Consider the following 17,489-nt stretch of genomic DNA (forward strand, 5'->3'; position numbering starts at 1 on the left):
GGTTTGGTTTTTCAAGACAGGGTTTCTCTGTGGCTTTGAAGGCTGTTCTCAAACTCACAGAAATGCGCCTGTCTCTGCCTCCCCAAGTGCTGTGATTAAAGGCGTGCACCATCACCTACCGGCAACTAACTGGTTTTTAACTTCTCTGTAACCACACTTAGTATGGGTGCTAGAAAGTGAACCTGGGTCCTCTGGAAGAGCAGGCAATGCTGTTAACCACTGAGCCATCTCCAGCCCCAGTGCTTGGTTTTAAGATAATGATTTTTGGATTGTAATACTAGCAGTAAATGTATACTTTATGCAGTAATTCACAGTGTTTCTGAAAACTAAAATTTGGAGGATGTCATTCAGAAACTGTTATTTAAGCTGTGGGAACTAAGATTGTGTATATTTAAACAGTACAAAATTAAGGCTTCTTGTATGTATGTATTTTGACATGTTTTCTGAATCTCTATGAACATGACCTGCCATAAGGAAGGAATTTGTTCAGTGAAGCTGTAAGGCTTTTCAAATAGATGAAAGTGTGTGTGTGTGTGTGTGTGTGTGTGTGTGTAAACCAGAGGAGGCTGGCATCTTCCTCAATCACTTTATACCTTGTCACCTTAGTTTTTCAGTAAACCTGGAGCTCCCTGATTGGCTATATTGGCTAGCCAGCAAGCTTCAGGGACTCTGTTCTGCCTTTCCAATACAGGGATCACAGGTTTATACTGCAGTACTTGATGTTCATGTGCTTTCTGGGGCTTGAGAATCAGGCCCTTATGCTTGCTTAGCCAGCACTTTACTGACTGAGCCATCATGCTAATCTTTCATGGATGCTTTGCTATGTGTAGTTTTAGTTCTGCGATAGTGTATAAAAAGTAAACTTCTGTATTTTCAGGATACCATGTGCATATTTGAACACTTAACCTACATTGTATTATAGGCTGACCTATGTGTCCCTCGATTGAATGAAGGGGACCAAGTGGTACTGATTAATGGTCGGGACATTGCAGAACATACCCATGATCAAGTAGTCTTGCTTATTAAAACTAGCTGTGAGAGACATTCTGGGGAACTTGTGCTTCTAGTTCGACCTAATGGTAAGTACTCTATTTAGCACTATTTGTCATAATTTGTTAGTTTATTACTGGCCATGGTAGCCAGAGTAGGCTTCTTTAAACATGTCGTGCTGGTTCTTATTCAAATGACAGTGACATCTATTATTCTTAGGGAAAAAATCCAAAATATTGGTTCCCTTATCTCCTATTCATACTATATTCACTTATATTGGATCAACATAATAAAAATGGCAATCTTGCCAAAAGCAGTCTACAGATTCAATGCAATCCCTATCAAAATTCCATCACAATTCTTCAAGGACCTGGAAAGAACATTAATCAACTTTATATGGGAAAACAAAAGGCCCAGGATAGCCAAAACAACCCTATACAATAAAGGAACCTCAGGAGGCATCACCATACCTGACTTCAAGCTCTATTATAGAGCTATAGTCCAGAAAACAGCTTGGTATTGGCACAAAAATAGGCAGGTTGACCAATGGAACCAAATTGAACCCACACACCTATGAACACTTGATTTTTGACAAAGAAGCTAAAACTATACAATGGAAAAAAGAAAGCATCTTCAACAAATGGTGCTGGCATAACTGGGTACTTGTATGCAGAAGACTGCAGATAGATTCATGTTTATCACCTTGTACAAAACTTAAGTCCAAATGGATCAAAGATCTCAACATAAATCCAGCCACACTGAAACTCTTAGAAGAGAAAGTGGAAGATACTCTTCAACAAGTTGGTACAGGAGACCACTTCCTGAACATAACACCAGTAGCACAGACACTGAGACCGACAATTAACAAATGGGACCTCATTAAACTAAAAAGCTCTGTAAGGCAAAGGACACAGTCAACAAGACAAAAAGGCAGTCCACAGAATGGGAAAAGATATTCACTAACCCCACATCTGACAGAGAGCTAATCTTCAAAATATACAAGGAATTCATGAAGCAAGTCTCCAAAGCACCAAAGGATCCAATTAAAAGGTGGGGTACAGAACTAAACAGAGAATTCTCAATAGAGGAGGCTAAAATGGCCAAGAGATACTTAAGAAAGTGTTCAACATCCTTAGCCATCAGGGAAATGCAAATCAAAACAACTTTATCTTACTCCTGTCAGAATGGCTAAAATCAAAAACACCGAAGACAATTTATGATGGAGAGGATGTGGAGAGAGGGGAACACTCCTCCACTGCTGGTGGGAGTGCCAACTCGTACAGCCACTTTGGAAATCAGTATGGAGATTCCTCAGGATAATGGGAATCAATCTACCACAAGACCCAGCAATTCCACTCTTAGGCATATATCCAAAAGAGGCAAATTCATACAACAAGGGCATCTGCTCCACTATGTTCATAACAGCATTATTTGTAATAGCCAGAACCTGGAAGCAACCTAGATGCCCCTTAACTGAACAGTCGGCTAACAGTTCTTGGTTTTGATGTAACACATGTTCTTGTGTCATTTAGGAAAGCTTTCTCTGCTTATTCTACCATACCTAAAGTGGCTTTCCTCTTCAGCCATTCTAATAGTAGTGTTATGTAGTCAGTAAGTATTTATGTAATGAACAAGAAAATCTCACTGAGTGTTGATACACACCTTTAATCCTAGCACTCGGGAGACAGAGGCAGGCAGATCTCTCTGTGTTCACAGCAAGTTCCAGGCCAGCCAGGACTACACAGAGAAAGAGAAATCCACTAACCCACCCACCTCTGTAGTCCTGCCTCATTTTCTTAATGTCTCTTCAAATTTTAAGCCATTCTTGGTTCGTATACAATGGCATCATCAGATCTAGAGGAATTATTGATAGCTGAATCTATAGAAAATACCTAGTAATTGTTTACTGAATTCTATTAAGATTCTCGTGTATGTGTTTTGTTTTATTTTAGCTGTATATGATGTAGTAGAAGAAAAACTGGAAAGTGAGCCAGACTTCCAGTATATTCCTGAGAAAGCCCCATTAGATAATGTCCATCAAGATGACCATTCCCTGCGGGAGTCAATGATTCAGCTAGCTGAGGGGCTTATCACTGGAACAGTACTGGCACAGTTTGATGTAAGTGATATCATTATATTAAAATAATATTTGCTAATTAGTTTGAGTGTGGTAAGAGCCTAACCTTATCATTTATAAGGTAAAATGATAGCTTTCGAACTGGTTGACATCAAAAGCTCTAAAATGTAGTTTTAAAATTTATTCTCATAATACTAGTTATGACTATATATAAATAAGTGTCTTTTTGAAAAAAGTATAAGAGTCAGGGATAGTGGCTTATACCTGTAATCTCAATAAAACTGAGTCAGGAAGATGTTCCTGAGTTCAAGGTCAGTCCAGAATAGTGAGTGAGACCCCTCTCAAAATTTAAGAGTAGTAAAGACATCTTAAGTGGTTTTCCTTATAATTTACTAGCTCTTTTAATGAAAGGTAGAAGATAAGGTTAGTGTGATGTATACTTAAAGCTTGAGCAAAGCCAAATGTGACGGCACACATCATTTATTGCTCTCATATCTGCAGCAATGCAGTTTTCTCTGAGCTTGAGGCCATCCTGGGCTTGATGTAGCAAAAGGCCTCATCTCAAAAAATAAAATAAAAATAAACAAAACCCCCAAGTTAAAGAAAATAACTGGTATTTTAAGTTCATATTTTGTCTTATTTAGCCTTTCTTTAGTTTTATCTGTAAGTCTTAAAACTCCTCAGATCATTGTCTCAGAAGAACAAGAACATTTCTTCACTCCTAATCTTTATTTTTATTAGTGAGTATTTTGAAAGTCAGTATTTAAAACAGACTTTTCCAGCCTGTGCCTCACAGGCTGTGTACATTCAGGATAGTTATTTTATAAATCCACTCGAACACATTTGTAGATGGTACTATCCTATCATAGTGAACTTAAATTATCTTTACTAAAACTAGGAATTTTCTATGTGTGTAAAAAAATAGTCATCAATATTTGCCATTCTCTAGTATATATCGTATATAAGTGCTTAAAATAAAACATACAAAACATGTATCTTTTCTTTAAAAATAATCTCAGTTTGCGTACTGTGAGTACTTCTAAAATAAAGTCAAATGTTCTCTGCAGATTTGCTATTCAAATATCAGGTATTTTGATCACAAACCTGTTTTCAGATTTTTCAGAATATCATAGATATATAATGTGTGTCAAAAGTTGCAGAACTGATACAGTTCTGGGTCAGTACTCTACTTTTTTGAAGTGTACCATAGTGTGTGCAGTATGGGGATAGGGTTTCCTGTTAGAATAGAGGCGGATCTGAAAAACAAAAAGCAGAATTATTGATAACTTATTGGACTATTTCTGTTTGTTTGTTTTTAAAGCAACTGTATCGGAAAAAACCTGGAATGACAATGACTTGTGCCAAATTACCTCAGAACATTTCCAAAAATAGATACAGAGATATTTCGCCTTGTAAGTATCTATTAACTCTTACCATCATTAGCTTAATCTTTTAAATAAAACTTTATTAAAGATTTTTATGGTCAGAGTGTAAATTAATGTTTGAACATTGTGCTTATCATATGCCAAGTCTGTTGGTTTAATCTGAAATATCTAAACAAAAAAGAAATCCATTGTTTCTTTTAAAATTTTTTAGATGATGCTACACGGGTCCTTTTAAAAGGTAATGAAGACTACATCAATGCAAACTATATAAATGTAAGTTTTTTGTTTTGCTTTTGTTATTTGAAATAAATGAAACCATTGTAAATTTTAAGGTTAATTCTTTTTTATTGAAGGCCTAACTTTGATAGAATATTAAAATTTGAAGATGGGAATATTTTATCAAATTAATGTTTTTAAAAAAAGATAAGGCAGGACCAGTTGGTGATGCTTTTAATCCCAGCACTCAGGAGGCTAAGGGAGATGGATTTCTGTGAGTTCAAGGCCAGCCTAAGTCTATAAGAGCAAGTTACTGGATAGCCAATACTACACAGAGAGATCCTATCTTGAAAAATAAAACAAACAAAAATATTAAACCAGGTGTGGCAGCACATACTTTTAATCCCAGCATTCAGGAGGCAGGACAAGAGGATCTCTGTGAGTTCAGCGCCAACCTGATACACATAGAAAGCTCTAGGTCAGGTCAGCCAGACCTTCACAGTGGGTCCTTGTCCACCTCTCACTCTCCCCAAGAAAGCTAAATTAATTTGGTACTGCTATATTAATATGTAGTTAGAACAGTACAGTAGAATAATCAACTCCAGAAATAGAATAATATATTATTACTATAATACTACTGTAGGCTCAGGTTATGGTAGTGGCAGCCTTTTAAATCACTAGAGATAAAAACAACCTATTTGGTTAGTTATTTGGGTCATCTTCCCAAAATGTAACATTGTAAGGGATTAGTTCCCCCCAACTAATGAAGGAAAAGATCACTTTCCTTAATTTCATAATATAGAAATTTTTAAATGTATAGAATTGGAGCAGAAAGTGAAATGAAGGAACTGGAGAGATGCCTGAGCATTGGCTGCTTCTGCAGAGGACTAGAGTTCAGTTCCTAGCACCCACACTGGGCCTCCCACAGCCACCTGTAACTTCAGCTCCAAGGGATCCGGAGCCCTCCTTTAACCTCTACATGCTCCTACATATGCACGCACATGTGCGAGCACACGCACACACACACACACACACACACACACACACACACACACTCAAGTGTGTATGTATAAGAGAGAGAGCAGAGAGAGAAATGGGTTGGTTATGGGGAGGTTGGTTTGTTTTTTTGTACTGTAAAATCAACCTTTACATACACATCACTTAACTTTGACCATTGAACTCGTGGACAGTATTATTTCCCTATGTTCCCACATCTAGATTGTTACATAGCATAATTGTACACCACTTTCTCATCTGTAAGTACTTTGCCTATTCAACTTTGATGGAGACATCTGTTGAAAATGTATCATTATATAAGTTTGAAAAATGGAGTCATAAAAAATATGTGACAGTTATTAAGTATTTCAGATGGGGAAGAACTTTGTTAAGTTGGATGGATATATGCCTAAGCTACATTGATGTATGTAGTCTCTGCATTTGAGACTGAGGATCCCTCGAGTTCAAGATTTCAAAACTAGTCAAGGCAGCACAGCAAGACCTCATCTCCAAAGGACAGTTTTGTCACATTCTATCAGCTAATCAATGTGAAATTCACTCAAAAACTTTAAATAATGATGGTAGTGAAAAATCTTTATATTTGGTACATTAAGGGTACTAAGATCAAATGACAGTCTGGATTTTTTAAATGCTGTCCAGTTTAAATTTTACACATAGGCTGGGCCTATAAGCACACATGTAAGTTCATAACTAATGGGACTACAAAGCAAGATACTCTGTCTCAATTAAAGCAAAATGGATGTAAGGCAGGAGGGGAAATGTAAGCATCATTGAACATTGTAAACTACTTGGCTATTTTCAAATGTCTATAAAAAAGAGAGAAAAGTATGAGGACTCTCTAGTGTATCTGTTACCTAACTTTAAAATCTGTCCATAAGTGGCTAATATTATTTAAGTGATTCCCTATAAATTATTTTTAAGGCAAAATATATCACCTTATATGTATGAACAATTAATTCTCACTATTAGAAATAGTATAGATTCTTTCTACAAAGTTTGTACGAATGATGAAATAGGGAGTAATGAATCATTATTCTAGAGTAAATAGCTTTTAAAAGTGTATAGTCACACTTTCATCAGGCAGTCAATACATAATTACATTAAAAACTTATTTGGGGGAAGGCAGGCTTTTGAGACAGGGTTTTTGTGTGGCTTTGGAGGCTGTCCTGGAACTAGCTCTTGTTGACCAGGCTGGCCTCGAACTCACAGAGATTCGACTGCCTCTGCCTCCTGAGTGCTGGGATTAAAGGTGTGCGCCATGACCTCCCGGCTCAAAGACTTATTTAATATTAACACTGCTGATTTGTTCACTTTGAATGTATATCCAGTGGCATTGAAGTGTAACTCATGTCTGAAGAAATTTATACTTTCTCCATAATGGATAAATATCACAGCCTTCTTGCACGTCAGAACACTAGACAGCACTTCATCACTGTGATTGTAAATGGTGTAATTACTCACAATAAACAGAAAAATGTGAAGTATATGGTATTAAACAGTACTGGTGCTGCTTGTGGGCAGTATAGGAGGGTAACAAGCAGAGTTGCCTTATTTGGTGTTAGTTGGAGCATGCTTATCCAGTGACTCAAATTATTTATTGCCTTCTAGTATGCCTACAAATGACCAGCAAAGCTCTCCCCGTGTTCTGAAGTTACATAGGAAATTTAACAGTTATGAAGTTAGAGAGATGTCAGAGCAGTTAAGCTTGCTGTACAGTCATGAAGACTAGAGTTAAGATTCTAACACCTACTCACTAACAAGATGGGTGTCCTTTAACCCTGTTTCTGAGGTGTCAGAGTTAGGAGGATTGTTGGGGCTTGCTGGCATCTATCAGAATACTAGACTCGAGCTCCAGGTGCAAGGAGAGAGCCTTCTAGAATCAAAGGTGCAGGAAGAGAGTGATATAAGATGACACACAACTCCTCCTCTGGCCTTAAATAATGACTTGTGAGGTTGTTCTTTTTCTTCTTTCTTTCTTTTTTTTTTTTTTCAAGCAAACCCAGAGCTAGAGAAATATCTCAGTGGAAGAGCACTGCCTGCTCTTCTGAAAGGATCTAGGCTCAATTCCCAGCACCCACATGGAAGCTGACAACTGTCTGTAACTCCAGTTCCAGGGAATCTGACACCCTCACACAGACAGACAGACAGACAGACAGACATGCAGGCAAAACACCAGTCACATTTAAAACAAAACCAAACTATAATACCACTATAAAACTTAGAAAAATAATATTACAATTAAATGAAAGTATACTCAATTTTCAAAACCAAGTACAAATGTAAACTACATAGAAGTACTATTATTTACCTATGAAACTGAAAGACCAAAAATTTGATGATAACATATGCAAGTTCAGTACTTTATCTGAAGCCTTAGGTTCAAGTATGTTCTGGGGTTCACAATTTTTAGATTATTTTTTTAAAGAATTTTCAGTTATGCCCAGTGGTGGTGGTGGTGCATGCCTTTAATCTAGCACTCAGGAGGCAGAGGCAGGTGGATCTCTGAGAGTTTGAGGCCAGCCTGATCTACAGAGCAAGTTCCAGGACAGCCTCCAAAAGCTACAGAGAAACACTGTCTTGAAAAACTTAAAAAAAAAAAAAAGGGGGAGAATATTCAGTTCATGTACCAATCCTGTAGGAAGAAGTAATGTCCCTAGCAGGATATGGGATAAGGACACTGTAATTTTTATATTGATATTATATAAACATTCTGAGTCAACCAAATAGAGTATAAATAACCTTTAGGTCAATCAAAGTCAGATTTTGCTGTCAAATGCTTTCAAGTAAGGTCAAATTTAAAATGCCTTCAAGTCAGGATAAGTTTCCAAACACCAAAAGCAGTTTTGCATTTCATACTGTTGGTATTTTCAGAACTATAGATAAGGGATTATAGTTATAAAAGCAAGTACCAATGGAAATACATTGCTGTGTGTTGTTGGTTGAAGTGTAGGTAGGTAGGTAAAACTCTGGAGAAAGGTACGGTATTGTCAGAATTTGAAGTATGCATAAATTTTGATGCAGCATTCTTATTTCTTCCTGTTGCAGATAGGACCTTTTTAAAGGTTTATTTATTATGTATACAGTATTCTACCTGCATGTATGCCTGCAGGTGAGAAGAGGGCACCAGATCTCATTACAGATTGTTGTGAGCCATCATGTGGTTGCTGGGAATTGAACTCAGGACCTCTGGAAGAGCTGTTAGTGTTCTTAACCACTGAGCCATCTCTCCAGCCCAGATAGGAGCATTTTTACAAATTGCTACAAAATGTCAAGTTCAGAGAAGTATTCAGTTTAACATTCTTACTGCTTACAAACATATTAACATTGTGCCTTAAATGTCTTTTAAATAAATTAATTTTTTTAAGAATGGCCATTAAAAGAAAGAAATTTAGGTACTAATTTTTGGCATTATCTTTCAAACAATAGGACTGTGTATACTGTGCTATCATTTTAAAGATTGTTATATAGAAAAATATTTGTTGTGTACAGACTGTGAGAGAGGTGCTAGAAACTAGAAAAACAAATTACCTTCTGGTGATAACTGGAAGCTGGTTTGAGGGGGAGCCTTCAAGTGTACACCATTTGGTACTCTCTAAATTTCTATGTGGTATCACCTTGTTAAAATAAACCTCAGATGTAGCTCAATTGTGATTCCCCAGGTTTTTTTTTTCATCTTATTTCATTCCATAAACAATTTTAAACATCATTCTAATAGCTCTTCACATTGTTTTATGAGCATAATGCAGCTAAAATGCAAAATTTCTCTTAGAAAATTTACCAATAAACTATTTATAGATGCTTTAAAAAATTTTTCCTTGCAAACTTTCTGCCTCTAAAGTAAATTTCTCTGTAAAGCTGTCCTATAAGTCATAGTGGTACCAGATATGGTCATACTTTCCTATAATATATGTGAGGCTGTGATACATAATGAGACCTTTTCCGCCCCCCCCCCAAAAAAGAAGAAGAAGAAGGAAGGAAGAGGAAGAAAGTATTTGGGAATTTTTTTTAATTCTTCTTTCCACCACTTAAATGTATGACTTTGGACATTGCTAGGAAATTCTTTTACCAATAAAATTATTAACAAAGATTATTGTACAAATCAGTTTATTGAGATTAGTTGTGTTCACTTTAACATTAATGGATGTTTTTCATCTTCCCAATCACAGTAAAAAGTCAAAATGCAAAAATTTTAATGTCTTTTTCTTTTTAGATGGAAATTCCTTCTTCAAGTATTATAAATCAGTACATTGCTTGTCAAGGGCCATTACCACACACTTGTAAAGATTTTTGGCAAATGACTTGGGAACAAGGCTCCTCCATGGTTGTGATGTTGACCACACAAGTTGAACGTGGCAGAGTAAGCTGTAGTTGAGTCTTATCCATTACTTGAACTCTTTCCAAATTACATTGTGTTTATGTACTCAGAATATTTTTTGTAGCCTTTAATCTCTTCTTGTGGTTCCATGCTTGCTTTGAATTATTACAGCTAAATACTTCAGACTGTGCCTAACACAATATATACATGTAATAGAAATGCCATAATTCTTATAATTGTAATTGTTTAAAAGCATGTATGTCTAAGAGGCTTGTGCATGGAATATGTAAAGATTTCTTACAGGTTAACAGTTAAATTACATGATGATTTAAAATTTTGGCAAAGAAACTAAGTAGACAATTTCCAAGATGATACACCAATGTCTGTTAAGCACATAAGAAGATACTGTATACAACAAGTAAATGTAATCAAAGTCACAATGCAACACTACTGTATAGTAGACTGACTAGAATAAAAGAGAGACAGACAATGACAAGTGCTAGTGATGGAGTGGAGAAAATACGCTGCTAACAAATTGGTAATATGTACAGTCACTTTGGGAAAGTGTGGCCATTCTCAAAAAGTTAAATATAGTTTTTCTTAAGTCATCAATTTCAGTACTATATACACCAAAGAATTGAAAATATGTTCATGCCTTCACAATATTAGCCATGATATGGAAATTTGCATATTCCAACTAAATTGTAATATCTTTAAATTGCTGAAGAATACTTGGTAATAATAATAACTGAGGTACTGATATTAGAATTTGGGTGAGCATGAAGAACATTATACTAAGTGAAATGTTCTGATAACAAAAATTAATTTCATGATTCTATTTTTATGAATCATAAGTATAGTAAGTATATTAATAGATGCCTAAGTCCGTGTTTGAGAAAGAGGATGGAATGGAATAGAATGTACAGCAACTATTAATGAATATGGGGGGAGACTATACTATGGTCAAAATGTCTAAAGGTGGTTAGAGTAATGGTTGTACAGTTCTATGAAGTGTGCTAAAAGCAATTGCACTCTAAGTCGGTCAGCTATATGATAATAGGGCTGGGATTATATAGTACACACACATACCTGTGATAAAACTCTATTCAAGATATAGCCAAACAGATTGCTTATTATTATTATTATAAAGGTTTGTAAAAATATGAATAATAACTGGGCAAGATGGCTAAGTTTGTAAAGTGCCTGTGGTATGGAAGCCTAGAGACCTTAGTTCAGATACCCAGCACCCATATGTGACAGGAATCAATGCAATATGGAAACTAGTATATTTATTTACCAGAGAAAGAACTTACACACAAGCTGGGAAGATCAGAAGCGTGGCAGGCTTCCGAGAGAGAGAGAGCTTTTGCATTCCCTTTTCCTTTTATCCTCACCTGTGCCCGTGCCCCTGTCCTTGTGGGCTCACCTCTACACCCATATAATAATTAGGTATGGTAGCATGTATCTGTAGTGCTAGAGCTGGAGGGGCAGGGCAGATACAGATCCCTGAGCTCATTGTCCAACCAACTTGCCTAGCCAAATAGGACGAGCTCCAAGTACAGTACCAGACCCTTTCTCAAGAAAGTTAAAGAATGATGGAAGACACCCAACACTGACCACTGTTCTACATGGGTGCACATGCTCACTTATGTATATACACATAAAAATATTAGTAGTTGGAGATCTAAGTGAAGGTTATATGAGAATTGAATTTTTCTATAAATTTGAAAGTTCTTAAAAATTAAAATACTTTGAAAGTTGGAGAATTTAAATTCCTACACCTAAACATGTAATTTTTTGTATTTAATCCTGTTGATAATCAGGTTAAATGTCATCAGTATTGGCCAGAACCCACAGGAAGCTCATCTTATGGATGCTATCAAGTCACCTGTCACTCGGAAGAAGGAAACCCTGCCTATATCTTCAGGAAGATGACACTGTTTAACCAAGAGGTAAGAAGTCAAGAGTGTCTATTCAGAAGAACTGCTATAAAGATTTTGAAAGCTGAAAATGTCTGAGTAGTAGTTACTAGGAAATAAAAATCACTCAACTGTTGGCTGGAAGGATGGTTCAGCAGTTAGGATCACTTGCTGCACGTCTTGAAGACCAGAGTTCAGATCTCAGCACTGATATAACAAGCTGAGCATAATTGCAAGTGCCTGTAACCCCAACTCTGAGAAATCAGAGACAGAAGGCTCCCTGTGGTTTTTTGAGTTTCAACATAGCTATGAGCAAGGACTAGGTTCAGGGACTAGTATAAAGTAATGATTCTTCATATAATTAACATAAACATATGCGCACACACACTTAAGTATCAACTGTTTGCTTTATAAATATTATTCTTCTGTATTATAATAAATATATTTTTCACTTCTAGTGGTAAGTGTGAATAATTAGTGAAAGGAGTTTGACAAATCCTATTACTATTACTAGTTTGCTTATTCATAATAGCATTTGCTGATAAAAAAATTTAGTGCAGTCAGTATTAGTAAAGTATTTGGATATGTCTCAGGCAATAGATAAAGCTGTTGAACTATATATGTCAAGTTGTTTAACTTTTTTCAAATAACGGAGAAGAAAGTTACAGGCCTTTTGACAGCAAACAGATTGCAACTTTCTGACTGCTAGCTCTTCTTAGTTCTACCAGTCATTTCCTTTTGGTTTCCAAAGCCAAAAGTAGACACTGATTAATGAGTGATGGCTTGGTCCCCTGGTTGAAATCTACATGTAAAGGACATCATGCTGCTAGTCCTGGCAGGCTCTAGAGACTGTGTATCTCATATTCACTGCCTGAAATTCATTCTTTCCCTGATAGCAGCCCATCACTTTTGTTTTTGAAACAGGGTGTTACTATATGGACCTGGCTGGCCTGGAACTTGTTGTATAGACTAGACTGGCCAGAAACACATGCTGCCTCTCCCTCCCAAGTGCTGGGATTAAATGCTTACACCACCACACCCAGCGACACTGCCTGTCATTTTAAAGGTAGCCGAAAGAAGGAAGTAACTGCAGCACGAGCTGTGAAGGCTCAGGGCATTCCCATCAAAGTTAAACCTTTGAAAGTGATATGTGGGGTGGAATCTGTCTCACAATAAAATGAAGGAAGCAGGAATCTTTGAATGAAGCTAAAGTTATGAGGAAAAAATTTAAAACTCATTCAAATAAGAATCAATTAAGGATTTGATGGTACATATAATATGTTATCTGTATGTCAAACCGTTAAGATAGTTCTTTATGTTAATCTTTATTTTCCCAAGTAGATAACCAAAACAAAGGTAGTTGGTATGTCTGTGTATATTGATTTCTATCTTAAATGTAGTCCTTTTTTTTGAGTCTATCTAAATTAGCCATAGCGGGTTTTTTTTTTTTTTTGTATATGCTGAGTACCTCAGAACTATGCCAAGATAAATTAATTTTAAAATTTGAGCCAAATATAATTGACAAAACAAATTTTCAGCAAATACAAGTATGCATACACTAATAGACAATAAATAGGTAGCTACTACTACCTTGTCTTGATTAGCGTTTACTTCCATGATCTCCCTTTAACATAAATGACACCTCCAGATTAAATGATGTTGAATGATAGTTACCTGTTTTAAAGTGTGTAAATAAGTGGTTTGATTTTGTTTAGTCTTTTTATAAAGCCTTTTCAATGTAAACATGGCCCTTTGGAGCGGTTGGTGTCATTTCACTTTTCACATGAAAGAAGAAAGCCTTGAAATATTAAGTTCCATACTGGCAGATTCAATATTTGAGCCAAGGTCCTTACTTTCATTATATCCACAATTGCTCCTCCCTCACCAAGTAGAATTAATCCTTACTCAACTTTGTGTTTTTAATTCTAATTTTTAATCTGTGTATATTTGGGGTTTTTATTTTAAAGTTTTGTTATACTTACGTATGTGCAGGTGCTTGTGCTTTTGTCATGGTGCACCTGTGGAGGTCAGATGACAACTAGTAGGAATATGGATGGTCTCCTTTCTACCATGTGGGTCCCAGAGTTTGAGCGTAGAATGTCATTCTTGGCCACAAGTGGTCTTAGCTGCTGAACCATTTCACTCTCCTGGGGCTTTTTCCTGTTGAATCTCCACAATTTCATTTGTGTTGGCATGTAAAGGTTATCTCAATTTTTGTTCATGTATAAAAGTTGTTACTTTACCACCTTTGCTCACCTGGAATTTCTTTTAGATAATCCTTTAAATAGTTCTCTGATCTTAATTTATTACTGATTGTTTATTTGATTACTATGCTCAAAATACTTTATAAATATATAAACTGAGTTGTAAAAGTTTAATAATATGCCAGGTAGTAGTGGTGCACATACCAGCACTCAGGAGGCAGAGGCAGGTGGGTCTCTGTAAGTTCCAGGCCAGTCTGGTCTACAAAGCAACTTCCAGGACAGCCAGATAGCCAGCACTATTACACAGAGAAATCCCATCTCAAAAAACAAAAACGAACAAAGAAAAAAGTATATTAATATAAATAACTTGTCCTTAAAAGGATACAACTATTTCTGTGAAATATATTCCTTGTGTTGAAAAATTACATTTTAGTGAGTTTATACATTGTGGCAAGAGAAAAAGGAAGGTAGTTTTGCTTTTCTTCTAAAATAAAAACGAATGTTTAGACTTTAGACTTTAAAGGTAATTCCTATGTCAAAATATGTAACTTTTTATTTTCATTTAGAAAAATGAAAGTCGTCAACTCACTCAGATTCAGTACACAGCCTGGCCTGACCATGGAGTACCTGATGATTCAAGTGACTTTCTGGATTTTGTTTCTCATGTCCGAAATAAGAGGGCTGGAAAGGAAGAACCAATTGTTGTTCATTGCAGGTATTTATTTCCTGCCCTTAATGAATGAATAATTAAGTGCTTGGGGGAATATATAGTATATTTTGGCTTTTTCTTGTGATTAATACTGTGATATTTAGAATAAAAGATGTGCTCCAAAGGTGGGAGACAACGGAAATATTGTCATAGTACAGTGTCCAGAACTATGGAAAGGAAAAGAATAGCCATTTTCCTACTTCTTTTCCTATTTTAATATCCTGAAATTAGAATGTATCTTACAATTGATTGTAACTTAAGATTTGATGAACTACTACCTTTATCTTCATGTGTTTGTGTTGGTATAGCAAGATACTCAAAACTGTGTAATTTATAAAAGCAGGAATGTAGTTTTCAGTTTTAGATTGCAAAAGTAAGTGTGGCCAGCAAAGGCCCATAGTACACAAACAAAGGGAGCTAATAAAGTGAAAATAGCCCTGTGGGCCTCTGAAGCTTAGCCAGTATGGAAAGAATCAGATCCAAATTGTCATCCTTCTTTTATATGTTAAATTTTTGAGATGAGGTCTCCTGTAGCCTGTGCTGGTCTTGTACCTCTTTTGAAACTGAATAACTGTGAAATCCTGATCCTCAGTTCTCCATTTCTCCAGCCCCCCTTATAACTTTCTATAAGCCTAGTTCCAGAGGATTTGATACCTTCTTCTGACTTCTTGAGCCAGGGATACATGTGATGTACATACATAAACACATACTTCAAAATATATAAATCTGAAAAACATTGTTGAGATAGTAAATTGTTTTTGGGGGGAAGCGGAGGGGAGGCAAGCACAACAGACATTGCAGTAGAAATTTTAAGAACCATAAAAGCATGGAATGGTATGTTGCAAGCCCTGAAAGTGAGTAACTAGTAAAACTACTATATCCAACAAAGCTACCTTTTAATATGAAAAGACTGAAACAGTTCACAACCTCTAAGTCAGCATTGCAAAAGGTACTTAAAGGGATCCTAAAAACAGGAGTAGGAAAGATAGCATCAATAGAGCACAGGAAAGAGTAAATTTCATGAGAGGACTAAATGAGCAAAAGATACCTAAACCCATGTTGCCAGTGAAATTGTTAATGCAGATAGGGAAAGTAAAAAGAGCAATTATTAGTCTAACCACCACCACAACAACCAGCAGAATTATAGGAGGGAAGGCGGGAAGGAAAGAAAAGCAAAGGCAGAAGAACTGTGCCCCCAACAAAATAAAAACTAACTACAACAAACCTGTAGCCAATATACCCTAAATGCAGGAAAACTCAACACATTTCCTCTATAGTCAGGAAAAAGACAATTCAGTCATTGAACATAGCGCTCTGTACTTGATTGAGTATAATCTCAAAATCTTTGCCAGAATAATAAGGAAAGAGAATGAAAAGATATAAATAATGGAGGAAAATGTTGAATTAGCCCTAGTTTCTTGTCACATGATCCGATTTTTGAAAGACCTTGTTGATTCCTCGAGAAAACTTAGCTCTAAGGAACACTTTTAGCAAAGTAACATGATTTAAAAAAAGAACTCATACACATAAACCAAAAATAGGTAGCATTCATAGGTATCATTAACAAATTTGTCAACAAAGAATTCAGGGAAGTTCCATTTACAATGGCTTCAATAAATAAAATACCTAAAAATAAATATAAGGGCATTAAAGACCTCTATTATAAAAATTTAAATACTGAAGAAAGTAATTGAAGACTCTGAAATTTGAACAAATCTCCCATGCTCATGGATTGCCAGAATAGTTTTAAAAATGTGTTACTAAAAGTAACTTACAGACTGAACATAATCCTTATCAAAATTCTAGTAACATCCACCACAAAACTGAGACAATCCTAAGACTCACATAAAAGCACAAAAGACCCCAAGTAGCTCCCCAATCATAAGCAGAGAGTGCCAAATACCTGGTCTCAAATTATACTATATAGCTATAGTGACAAAAACAGGGGAATACTGACATGAAACACACATGGAGACCAATGAACTAGAAAATGAAGCCAGAAGTAAATGTACACAGTTATTTCTACCATTTTACAACTATTAAAAACATACTTTTTTTTCTTGTTTCGTGTTAATCACAAATTATTCTTCAGCCCCAGCTAACAAGAAGGAACAGATTCTTAATTCAAAATATCATATGAACAGCCCAGATAGACTGTTCTGAGGAATTTACAAGGTAGGCCTCCATCATCTTCATTGCTCTCAGTATTATCTTCCAACAACTCATTAAGCTCCAAACACTCGATGACTTTTCCAGGTCAAAACTCCAAATTCTCTACCTTTTTCCCCATAAAATATCCCAAGGCATAAAAGCTACATAGTCAGGTCCACCACAGCAAGACCTCACTCTCATTACCAGTATCTACTGTAGTTTGATTTTCTTTTGCTGTGATAAACCACTAACCAAAAGCAACTTGGGAAGGAAAGGATTTACTTTACCATAATACCTTACTTTCCATTATGGAGGGAAGCCAGGGCAGGACTCACAGCAGGAACCTAGAGGCAGAAACTGAAGAACCCCCACAATGGTTATTCCCTTGCTACTGACTTGCTCACATACATTTCTTATATAACCTAAGGGCACCGCCCACAAGCTTCTCTACCCTCCTTTATCAATCAACAATTAAGAAAATGTGCCCCCCCAGACAAAGGGAGGCA

At 36.1% G+C, this 17,489-nt stretch overlaps 1 protein-coding gene across 3 annotated transcripts in view; it reads left to right on the forward strand.

Annotated features, from left to right (window-relative positions):
* Positions 1-17,489, forward strand: part of Ptpn4 (protein tyrosine phosphatase non-receptor type 4) — a 162,362-nt gene that overhangs the window by 126,075 nt on the left and 18,798 nt on the right. For all 3 annotated transcript variants that reach the window (XM_013113552.3, XM_005070297.4, XM_040737603.1), the window contains exons 19-25: positions 923-1,079; positions 2,943-3,109; positions 4,389-4,479; positions 4,664-4,725; positions 9,896-10,042; positions 11,824-11,952; positions 14,690-14,838. In XM_013113552.3, coding sequence (XP_012969006.1) covers positions 923-1,079; positions 2,943-3,109; positions 4,389-4,479; positions 4,664-4,725; positions 9,896-10,042; positions 11,824-11,952; positions 14,690-14,838 — 902 coding nt within the window. The remainder of the gene's footprint in view (positions 1-922; positions 1,080-2,942; positions 3,110-4,388; positions 4,480-4,663; positions 4,726-9,895; positions 10,043-11,823; positions 11,953-14,689; positions 14,839-17,489) is intronic.

Source organism: Mesocricetus auratus, unplaced genomic scaffold (assembly GCF_017639785.1).
Source record: "Mesocricetus auratus isolate SY011 unplaced genomic scaffold, BCM_Maur_2.0 Super-Scaffold_100676, whole genome shotgun sequence".
Lineage (NCBI taxonomy): Eukaryota > Metazoa > Chordata > Mammalia > Rodentia > Cricetidae > Mesocricetus > Mesocricetus auratus.